Source organism: Pelophylax lessonae, assembly GCF_965119305.1.
Source record: "Pelophylax lessonae genome assembly, chromosome: 11".
NCBI classification, from domain to species: Eukaryota; Metazoa; Chordata; class Amphibia; order Anura; family Ranidae; genus Pelophylax; species Pelophylax lessonae.
In genome coordinates, this window is record NC_138778.1 from 233,661,162 (window position 1) to 233,673,120 (window position 11,959).

At 48.8% G+C, this 11,959-nt stretch overlaps 1 protein-coding gene across 2 annotated transcripts in view; it reads left to right on the top strand.

Moving 5' to 3' along the window:
- APOH (apolipoprotein H) overlaps window positions 1-11,609 on the top strand; it is a 46,859-nt gene extending 35,250 nt beyond the window's left edge. For both annotated transcript variants that reach the window (XM_082272112.1, XM_082272113.1), the window contains exons 5-8: window positions 4,060-4,248; window positions 7,717-7,896; window positions 8,102-8,299; window positions 11,320-11,609. In XM_082272112.1, coding sequence (XP_082128238.1) covers window positions 4,060-4,248; window positions 7,717-7,896; window positions 8,102-8,299; window positions 11,320-11,393 — 641 coding nt within the window. In that variant the 3' untranslated portion in view covers window positions 11,394-11,609. The remainder of the gene's footprint in view (window positions 1-4,059; window positions 4,249-7,716; window positions 7,897-8,101; window positions 8,300-11,319) is intronic.
- The last annotated feature ends 350 nt before the right edge of the window (window positions 11,610-11,959 follow it).

The following is an 11,959-nucleotide window of genomic DNA, read 5'->3' on the forward strand; positions in this document are numbered from 1 at the left end:
TCGATCGATTCAAATTTTGTGTGAAGAATAGCTGGTTGATAAGGAGCGGGCCGCGAAGACGGCAGCTGTGTCCTTAACAACCAATGACTTATCAGCCGTCAGCGGGCTTTCCCACCGAGAGCTGAATGTAAACAAAAGAATGCCGGTGGTCTGTCGAGAACTCCAATCACGTCACGTCCGGTGACTGTACATCATATTTAATTGGAGATTTCGACAACTTGGTGTTTTCACAGAACGGGCGGACATTGTTAGTCCGCCCGCTAGTAACCAAAAACATGGCCGCCTCCAAGGCAGCAACAACTAGCTGGCGGACTAACAATATCCACTCATTATAGCATGTACCGGAGTGTAAAGGCTGCCGGCATTCTGTGAAAACACCAAGTGGTCGAAATCTCCAATTATTCCTGGTGTACAGTCAGCGGAAGTAACGTTGATGGATTTCTCGGCAAGTTGGAGTTTTCGGCAGAACACCGGCAATGAAAAATAATAAAAAAAGAGTGCCATGCCCCCCCCCCCCCCCCTGTCTTCAAGTGTATACCAGGCCCTTTGGGTCTAGCCTGGATTTAGGGAGAAACCCTTGGAATTTTTTTTTTTTTTAAAGGTGTGGGATCCCCCTCAAAATCCATACCAGACCCTTATCTGAGCATGCAGACCTTATCTGATCCAAACCCCTCCCCCAATGCACCTTGTCCCCATGCTAATATGGACAAGGGCCTCTTCCCCACAACCCTGGCCAGGTCTTGTAGGGGGTCTGCAGGCAAGGGGCTTATCAGAATCTTGAAGCCCCCTTTAACGAGGGACGCTTGCTTGTCCCCCCTCTTTCCTGACTTGCCAAGCTGCATTCCCAGATAAGGGTCTGGTATGGATTTTGGGAGGGACACCACGCCGTTTTTTTTGTTACATTTTGGCATTGAATAAACTTAAAATCCATACAAGACCTGAAGGGCCAGTTATGGATTTTGGGGGAGAACCGTCGGGTCTGTTATGGATTATAAGAAAAACCCCATGGCAAATTAAAAAAAAAAAAAGTAGTGAAATCCCCCCCAAAATCCATACCAGACCCTTATCTGAGCATGCACCCCACCAGGTCAGGAAAGGGGGGGGGGCAAAGATATGGATTTTGAGGAGAACACCATGGCAATTTTTTTTTTTTAAAGGCTTGGGGTCCCCTCCCAAACTCCATACCAGACCCTTATCTGAGCATTTAGCCTGCCAGGTCAGGAACGGGGTGGGGGGGGGGGCAAGCAAGCAGCCCCCACCTTAACCATACCAGGCCACACATCCCCTCCCCCAAAGCACCTTGTCCCCATGTTAATAGGGACAAGGGCCTCTTGCGCACAACCCTGGCCAATGGTTATGGGGGTTTGATGGGGGTTTATCGGAATCTTGAAACCCCCTTTAACGAGGGACACTAAAAAAAAACGTTGTGGTGTTTCTCCCAAAATCCATACCAGACCCTTATCTGAGCATGCATCCCACCAGGTCAGGAAAGAGGGGGGGCAAGCAAGCACCCACTCTCCTGAACCATACCAGGCCACATGCCCTCAACATGAGGGGGGTGCTTTGGGGCCCCTCCCCCAAAGCACTTTGTCCCCATGTTTATAGTGACAAGGGCCTCTTCCCCACAGCCCTGGCCAGTGGTTGTGGGGGTCTGCAGACAGGGGGCTTATCGGAATTTTGAAACCCTCTTTAACAAGGAATGCTTGCTTGTCCCCCCTCTTTCCTGACTTGCCAGGCTGCATGCTCGGATAAGGGTCTGCTATAGATTTTGGGGAGAAAATCACACCGTTTTTTTTTTATACATTTTAGCAATGGGTTCAACTTAAAATCCAAACATGACCCGAAGGGCCAGTTATGGAATTTGGGGGGGGGGGGAACCCTTCAGGTCTGGTTTGGATTTTAAGGAGAACCCCATGACAATTTTTTTTTTTTTTGAAAAGGCGTGGGGTCCTCCTCAAAATCCATACCAGACCCTTATCTGGGCATGCAGCCCGCAAGTTCAGGAAGGGGGGGGGAACAAGTGAGCACCCGCCCCCCTCCTGAACCATACCAGGGGCCACATGCCCTCAACATGGCTTCCCAGCCAGCTCCTTAACAACCAGCTATTCTTCACACAGAATTCGAATCGGTCGATCATTTTTCAACCGATTTTATTTAGAATCGTTCTGAAAATGTGGGATTCGTTGGAAAATGAAAAAACAAAGGAAACTATGACGAGTCACACAAGTGTGAATGGGGCCTAAAATGAAATGCGCACTGTTCCCCTTCTTCTTAGTCAGATCACACAAGGCTTTCCCAGGGCCTCAGAGCAGGACTACAGCCTCTTGCCGATCTTTCAGAGCTTCGTGACCCCCTCAAATCCACACTTTAGATTTCAGAAGTTCTTTCTGTCCGGGAGACCAATGGTGGCCATCATTAAACTGAATAAAGCTCAATAAATTGACTGCAGGGGGACTTTAATGGGCGGAGTTGGGAATCACTGGTAGAATTACAGGGTCCAAAGGATGTTCTACAGCAGGGGTGCAAACTCAATTTTCATCGCAGGTCGCATCAGCATTTTGGTCACCCTCAAAGAGCTAGTTGTATCTGTAAGACTAGATGGCCAGAGCACCCCACCCCCCTCCCATACATCCAATGTTAAGAGCCCCCACTTTTATCAGATTGAAAATATAAAATCCGGTACCAAGACATCTCGAAATAAAAACCGTTACTTTATTTTATCCGTCGAAACATAGAAATTGAATCAATTCCTGTAAAGATGAATGTGTTTCTGCCTCCTACAAAGGCCTTAGTCATAATTATGACTAAGGCTTATATCGGAGGCTGAAACGCATTAATCTTGTCAGGTACTGATTCCATTTTTATATTTCCATGGATAAAAAAAAAAGTAACAGTTTTTATGTTGAGATGTCCTGGTGCCGGGTTGTTACTTTATTGTTGGATCTTTGGATGTCCCGTACTGGGTGACTGTCCGAGGACAGATGTCTTGATCTCATCCTGTCAACTCTTATGGGATTTTGGGGTTGCAGCACTTTACCTGTTGTCCTACCCACTTCATCAGAAGTCAAGAGCCCCCCACCCTCCCTTACATCACAGTGCACCCCCTTACCTTGCGCTGCTGCCGAGCTGGGAAGCAAATAGTGCAGGGTCTGGAGGAGGACAAGAGGAGGGCTGGAGTCAGCTGAAATCTGTGGAGGTGGAGGCAAGGGGGTGGTGTGGCTTCACAGATAAGTGCATGATCTGTAGGAGAAGCTCTCTCCTCCTCTCTGCTGCCGACTGCTAAGACAAGGTGGGGTGGAGACGAGTCTTTCTACGGCTGCACAGAAAAGTGCAGGATCTGGCGCAGGAGGTCTGTCCTCCTCTCTGTTGCTGAATGCTGAGACCAGGGGAGGCAGATACAAGAGTGTGCTGTGGCTGCACAGAGAGGCGCAGGATCTGTAGGAGGGGTTCTGTCCTCCTCTATGCTGCCAACTACTGAGACAAGGTGGGGAGTGCCGCAGCTGCAGGAGAGGTGCGAGGGCCACATGAAGTGGTCTGGCAGGCCGGATTCGGACTGTGCTTGATACACATGTTCTTCAGCAAGGATATCTGCTGCACACAAATAATGCTGGGATAAAATTAGGTCCCTGGGCAGACAGGCAGTTCTCCTCCAGATCTTTGCCTTCAGATCAGTAATATGTCTTTGAAGAGAAGAGGACCACATTATGGACACCAGATGGAGCTGAAGATAATAGTAGAGGACCACATTATGGACACCAGATGGAGCTGAAGATAATAGTCAATGAATATTTATTTTCTATGATCATTAGCGCCCTCTAGTGGCCACGGGGCACAGTATTCTTCTACTTCTGTGAATGAATACTTTCGAACTAGAGAAAGAATAGCCTGAGAACATTCACATTTTCCATAGTGTTCTTTATTAATAGGAGTGGTGGAGTGAGCAGGGGGAACCTCCATCACACTAAATCCATGAAGCTATTCCCAAATACTTTACGAATGTTTTATTTTTTTACGCTGTATACTGGTGAATAATTCTGGGAATATTTTCCTTTCCTCCAGCGGTGACCTGTCCCCATCCTCCGCTACCAAAATCTGCCGAGATTGACCACTACACGCCACGAGGAAATAACATTTCCATCTACCAGGACGTGGTGACATACCGCTGTCTGCAGAACCTCGTCCTAATCGGAAACCAGAATGTCACCTGTACTGAGAATGGAACCTGGAGTGTCGTCCCTGAGTGTCGGGGTAAGAAGCACGTGAATCGGAGGCGAGCAGTCCTATAAAAGGAGGGGGGCATTTCTGGGACAAGGGGTGGGCAGGAGGGACAGCTGCCCTTGGCACTGTGAAGTTCAGGTGCACCACAAGGAGAGGGGGGAATTTGGGGGTGGGGGGTGACAGGAGCTAAGAATGGTTCTAGGAGGGGAAATTTGGGGAGGTGTGCTAGAAGTGGCGATTTGGGTGTGGGGGGGTTGTATTTAGAGGGAAGATGGGGGAGAGGATTTGTGCTAGGAGGGGGGGGGGTGGGGTGGTGGTAGGAGGTAAAAATTGTTCTAGGAGGGGAAATTTGGGGAGGTGTGCTAGAAGTGCTGATTTGGGTGGGGGGGGTTGTATTTAGAGGGAAGATGGGGGAGAGGATTTGTGCTACGATGGGGGATTTGGAGGGGGTGGGGGGTGGGGGGTTGTAGGAGGTAAAAATTGTTCTAGGAGGGGAAATTTGGGGAGGTGTACTAGAAGTGGTAATTGGGGGGGGGGGGGTTGTGTTTAAAGGTGAGATGGGGAAAGAGGATTTGTGCTAGAGGTGGTGATTTTGGGGGGTGGGGGAATATGTACTTAGAGGAGAAACGGGGGGAGATGATTTGTGCTAGAATGGGGGATTTGGAAGAGGGGGGGGTGGCAGGAGGTATGATTGGTTCTAGGAGGGGAAATTTGGGGAGGTGTGCTAGAAGTGGTGATTTGAGTGGGGGGGGGGTTGTGTTTAGAGGGGGAGATGGGGGAAGAGGATTTGTGCTAGGATGGGGAATTTGGAGGGGGTGGCAGGAGATAACAATTGTTCTAGGAAGGGAAATTTGGGGAAGTGTGCTAGAAGTGGTGATTTGGGGGGGGGGGGGATTTGTATTTAGGGGGGGGGGAGAGGATTTGTGCAAGTGGTGATGCAAGGGGGGGGTGTATGTAGAGGGGAGATGGGGGAGAGAGGATTTGTGCTAGGATGGGGGATTTGGAAGGGGGGGAGTGGCAGGGGGTAAGAATTGTTCTAGGAAGGGAAATTTGGGGAAGTGTGCTAGAAGTGGTGATTGGGGGGGGTTGTATTTAGGGGGGAGAGGATTTGTGCAAGTGGTGATGCGGGGGAGGGGGGTTTGTATGTAGAGGGGAGATGGGGGAGAGAGGATTTGTGCTAGGATGGGGGATTTGGAAGAGGGGGGGGGGGCAGGAGGTAAGAATTGCTCTAGGAGGGGAAATTTGGGGAAGTGTGCTAGAAGTGGTGATTGGGGGGGGGGGGGGGGGGTTTGTGCTAGGAAGGATGATTGGTGGGCATTTGTGCTAGGAAGGGAATTTGGGGGGGGGGGGGGGTTGTTTTAGGATAGGGGATTGGGGGAGAGGAATTTGTGCTGGGAGGGGAGATTTGGAGTGGGGAGGGGGAGTATTTGTACTCGGAGGGGAAATTTGAGGGGTGAAGGATTTGTGCTAGGAAGCAGTGGCGGAGCCAGAGGGTTAGCTGGGGTGTCAATTGACACCCCAGAAAAAGTCCCTGCCACCCCTGTTGCCACCCCGATCCAGGCTGACAGCGGAGGAATCACAGGCAGTGGTGGGATGGGATCAGCCGGTTCGCAGAACCGGCTGATCCCTCTAAGCTGGCGGCCAGGGTCAGGGAGCAGCAGAACAGTGCGTCCCGAAGCCGAGCCCGCCCATTCTGTGACAATAGCGAATGAAAATTCGCTATTGTCACATGGATCCTCCTCCGGCCAATCAGGGAGCGGGTCCTCCCGCTTCCTGATTGGCCGAATGGCAAATGCCGTGCCATTGGTCGAGGAGGCGCCGGCGGGAGGACTGAGAAGATGCAGGGAGCCGCGGACCGATGAGAAGCTGCTGTGATGACCGTCCGTCCGTGAGGTAAGTAAGCCGGTCTCATTGGGGGGGGGGGGGGGGACGACGACGCTGGCACTCTGCAATGATTGCGGGCAAATGCTGTGGCACTCTGCAATAATCATTGGGGGCATTGCTGTGGCACTCTGCAATAATCATTGGGGGCATTTCTGTGGCACTCTGCAATAATCATTGGGGGCATTGCTGTCTCACTCTGCAATAATCATTGGGGGCATTGCTGTCTCACTCTGCAATAATCATTGGGGGCATTTCTGTGGCACTCTGCAATAATCATTGGGGGCATTGCTGTCTCACTCTGCAATAATCATTGGGGGCATTGCTGTCTCACTCTGCAATAATCATTGGGGGCAAGGCTGTGGCACTCTGCAATAATCATTGGGGGCATTTCTGTGGCACTCTGCAATAATCATTGGGGGCATTTCTGTGGCACTCTGCAATAATCATTGGGTGCATTGCTGTGGCACTCTGCAATAATCATTGGGGGCATTTCTGTGGCACTCTGCAATAATCATTGGGGGCATTGCTGTGGCACTCTGCAATAATCATTGGGGGCATTTCTGTGGCACTCTGCAATAATCATTGGGGGCATTTCTGTGGCACTCTGCAATAATCATTGGGGGCATTGCTGTGGCACTCTGCAATAATCATTGGGGGCAAGGCTGTGGCACTCTGCAATAATCATTGGGGGCATTTCTGTGGCACTCTGCAATAATCATTGGGGGCATTGCTGTGGCACTCTGCAATAATCATTGGGGGCATTTCTGTGGCACTCTGCAATAATCATTGGGGGCATTGCTGTGGCACTCTGCAATAATCATTGGGTGCATTGCTGTGGCACTCTGCAATAATCATTGGGGGCAAACCTGTATCCTGTCTGTATCCTCTGATCACCACCACCTGTATCCTGTCTTTACTAGTAATGGCAGCGATCATTAGAGGGACTGCGACATTGCGGTGGACGAATCTGACACTAAATTACACTTTGTATATTGACCCCCCAAAATAATACCTAGCCACCCCTTTGCCACCCCTGTTTTAAAAGTCTAGCTCCGCCACTGCTAGGAAGGGGGAATTTTGTTCTGTTCTTGGGGGGGGGGGGGGGGATTAAGCTAGGCAAACATTAGCACTTGTTTTTTTTTTTGTTTTTTTTGGGGGGGGGGGGGTTTGCTGACATAAAATGCTCGTACATCTGGGGGGGGGCGTAATTTGGCATGCTCACCCTGGGTTCTAGATGACCTTGTCCAGGCAACCTGGGGGGGGGGGGGGGGCTGAGGCACTATTTTTGGGACTGTCTGTAAAATGTAGTCTTTGTCTCCGGATACCGCAGTTGATAGTTGATCTAGCAATCTGCGTATTGTGCAATAATGTAATAATGTGATGTTTATTTCCTATGATTGGCAGCTCCACCCGGTGGCCATAATGTAGTATTCTCCTGACATACCTCAATCAGGAAAATACCGCATTTTGGCCACTGGATGGAGCCAGCAAACATAGGAAATACCCATATAAGGGAATATTGGTGACAGGTGAGATAGTATTTGAGTCCTTTGTGCAGCGGAATTGTTATAAATAGATCTTTTTGTATCTTTTTTCTCTCTCCTGCTTCCACAGACGTGAAATGTAACCGTCCGACGGAGATAACAAACGGCTACATGAGTTTTGCTCTCTACCGGAAGTACAATTATAAAGAATCGGTGAGCTACGGCTGTAACCCGCCCTACGCCTTGGATGGCCCCCGAATATCCTTCTGTGACAAAGACGGAGAGTGGTCCCAGAAGCCCGCCTGCAGAGGTGAGTCCTCCTATCCCGGACCTTATGTCTCTGATACCTGCGGAGGGGGCGGGCCCCACACTGACTTTTATAAGGAAAGTCAGGATTATATCTCAGGAACCTCCTGATCATCATTACATGGCCATTCTGGATTTTTGGGAAGGGGGGGGGGGTTGTAATTGGTTTATTTTAAGGTGACTCAGTATTGCTTTCTAATAACGTACAGCTCCGTGTCATGTGACCACGCCCAAGGCCACCGTTCTCCATAATGGAAGAAGGACGCGGGTGGATGAGATTGCAGGTCAGCAGATTCAGCATGGCGACATCCTGGCGTATTTCTGCAAGAATAAGGAACAAAAATGCGCCTACACGGTACAGAGCCAATGCCGGGATGGCAACTTCACCGCACCCGCCTGCTATAAGAGTGAGTAATTCTACAACTTGGGAGGGGGGGGGGGGTTTAACCACTTTACCACCGGAGGATTTTCCTGCTTTACGTCCAGGCCACTTTTTGCAACTTGGCACTGCACGAATTTAACTGACAATTGCGCGGTCATGCAACGCCGTACCCAAACGAAATTTACGTCCTTTTTTTCCCACAAACAGAGCTTCCTTTTGGTGGTATTTAATCACCTGTGCGCTTTTCATTTTTTGCAATATTAATGCAAAAAGAACGAAAATTTTGCTAAAAAATTGACATTTTCTACTTTGACATTTAAAAAATATCCAATATATTCAATTTTTGTCATATATTTAGGCCAAAATGTATTTAGCTACATGTCTTTGACAAAAAAATCCTCAATGAGCGTATTTTTAACCGCTTTAAGACCGAAAGATTTTACCCCATTCCTGACCAGGCTATATTTTGCGATTCGGCACTGCGTTACTTTGACGGACAATTGCGCGGTCGTGCGACGCTGTACCCAAATTAAATTTATGTCCTTTTTTTCCCACAAATAGAGCTTTCTTTTGGTGGTATTTGATCACCAATTTTAATTTTTGAAAAAAAGAGCGACAATTTTGAAAAAAAAAAACAATATTTTTTACATTCTGATATATAACATTCCCAAAAAAATGTAAAAATCGAAATCTTTTAACATTTTAGGCCAATTTGTTTTCTGCTACATATTTTTGGTAAAAAAAATCACAATAAGCGTATTTTGATTGGTTTGCGCAAAATTTATTGCATTTACTACGGGAAAGATTTATGTCATTTTTATCGTTTATTTTTTTTTACGAGTAATGGCGGCGATCAGTGATTTTTTGCGGGACTGCGACATTGCGGCGGACAGATCGGACCCCTAACTGACATTTTTGACACTTTTGGGGGTACCAGTGACATTACTACAGTAATCAGTGCTATACATATGCACTGTTACTGTAATAATGACACTGGCAGGGAAGGGGTTAACTTTATTGGTAATCAAGGGGTTAAATGTATGCCTGGTGCTTACTGACGTGTGTGGGGGGAGGGGATTGTGTGACACAGACAGAGATCACAGATTTAGCTATGCTGAATCCTGTAATCTGTCCCTGCCTGTCACAGAGGAGATCTGCCTGCTTTGTTTACAGAAGCGGGTGGATTTCCTCACTCGATCCCCGACGATTCGGGAAGAGCGGTGATCACCGCCTCTCCTCCCCTGGCCCGACTCCCTCTGTGACTGAATACAGCGGGAGCGAGCCTCTGGTGGCGCGCGCCGCCGAGAGACGGGAGAGTCTGGTGACGTAGGTCTACGTCGCCAGACCTTAACGAGCCTCTTTGCCGCAGTAGCAGCCCAGTGACCAGTGGTAAAGTGGTTAAGAGACAACAGGAGAATGGTCTGGTGCCTCAGTAGCACACCTCCATCCCAATGTAAACATAAAAGAAAGGGTTGGCCCCGGGGAACTTTAAATGAGGTGAGAACCTGTGGCTGGATATTGCAGTTGGGTTGGAGTAAGTAAAAATGATGGATCAGAGTACATGGGCTGGAAGAGGGGAGAAAATGAGAGAAGAGACCAGGAGAGGAAAGGAGAGCAGGTTACATGGGTCAGAATTAGGGAGAAGATGGGAGAAGAGGCCAGGAGAGAAAAGGAGAGCAGAGTGCATAGGTTGGAGGAAGGGAGAAAATGTTAGAAAATGCCAGGAGAGGAAAGGAGAGCAGAGTACATGGGTTGGAAGAGGGGAGAAAATGAGAGAAGAGGCCAGGAGAGGAAAGGAGAGCAGAGTACATGGGTTGGAAGAGGGGAGAAAATGAGAGAAGAGGCCAGGAGAGGAAAGGAGAGCAGAGTACGTGGGTTGGAAGAGGGTTGAAAATTAGAGAAAAGGCTGGGAGAGGAAAGGAGAGCAGAGTACGTGGGTTGGAAGAGGGTTGAAAATGAGAGAAAAGGCTGGGAGAGGAAAGGAGAGCAGAGTACGTGGGTTGGAAGAGGGGGGCAAATGGGTGAAGAGTACATAGATTGGAAGAGGGAAGCTAATGGAAGAAGAAGTTAGGAATAGAGAGCAGAGTACAGGGGTTGGAAGAGGGGGGCAAATGGGAGAAGAGGCCAGGAGAGGAAAGGCAAGCAGAGTACATGGGTTGGAAGAGGGGGGCAAATGAGAGAAGAGGCCAGGAGAGGAAAGAAGAGCCAAGTACATGGGTTAGAAAAAGGGAAGCATGTGGGAGAAGAGGCCAGGGAAGGAAAGGAGAGCAGAGTACATGGGTTGGAAGAGGGGATCAAATAAGAGAAGAGGCCAGGAGAGGAAAGGAGAGCAGAGTACATGGGTTGGAAGAGGGGAGTAAATGGGAGAAGAGGCCAGGAGAGGAAATGAGAGCAGAGTACATGGGTTGGAAGAGGGGAGTAAATGGGAGAAGAGGCCAGGAGAGGAAATGAGAGCAGAGTACATGGGTTGGAAGAGGGAAGCACATGGAAGAAGAGGCCAGGGAAGGAAAGGAGAGCAGAGTACATGGGTTGGAAGAGGGAAGCACATGGAAGAAGAGGCCAGGAGAGGAAAGGAGAGCAGAGTACATGGGTTGGAAGAGGGGAGTAAATGGGAGTAGAGGCCAGGAGAGGAAAGGAGAAGGGAGTGAGGATGGTAAGAAGAGTCGTTGGGATACGTAACATATAGAGTCCATCTAATGGCCGGTCTGTCAGTGTGAAGACATTGAAGTGTTTCTGAGCTCCTCCATCGATCTCCGGGCCGCTCCCCATAATTCTGACCACAAGTCGTTGAGCGATGATTGGTGGAGACGGCTCTGAAATGGCCGGGAGTGAAGAATGCGCTGATATAAATAATTAATGTAGAAGACAATTAAGCGGCCGGCAGAGCTGACGAACGTTTGTGTCAGATCGCTGCTAATGGACCATTATTGGTGGGCGCGGCGCGGTCATAATTGCGCCGATTCTCCATTTTCCCTTTGCCATGGAAATTAATGGACTTCTTTACATTTTCTGAATATGTTTTTTTTTTTTTTCCCTTTCTTCCAGAACCGGGGACCTTTTCACTCTTTTCCACCGATCCGTCTAAGATGACCCCCTGCGTTCAGGAAGCCGAGCGCTAATTACATTCCACCATTGCTGGGAATGGAACTCAAAGCCGCCTCAGAAAACTTTCAGTAAAATGCATTTTTTATTAATTGTCGGTTAAATTGCTGGATGGAGCTTCAAAGTGCGGCGGTTTCATTGTTTTCCAGCACGGCTGCCAATCACCAGCCTCGCTGGCTTTCAGTTTTATGTGTTTGTGTACAAAAATAATAAAATAAAACATCTGCTTCCTCCGCGCTCCCACGAGTTTCGTCTCTCCGATGCCGCAAAACGCTCAATGCTGATTCCTTAAAGGAGATTCCCACTGGCATTGGGCGAGCTGTATTCAATCTTCTGGGTGCAAGAACATTGGGGGGTTCCACTATGGCAACCGATTTACAGGACAACCCTTGAAACCATTTTCATGTCTTGGGGAACCCTTCCCAATCTCCTACTCTATAGGAAAATTATCATGAAATTGGACAAAATAATTATAGCTACATCAACAGTGAAGATTGTAGAGCCCCTTAAATTGGTGGTCAATGGAAAAGTACCTTCTTATATTGATAGTCAATGTAGGGGTCCATTACCTGGGTGGCCAATG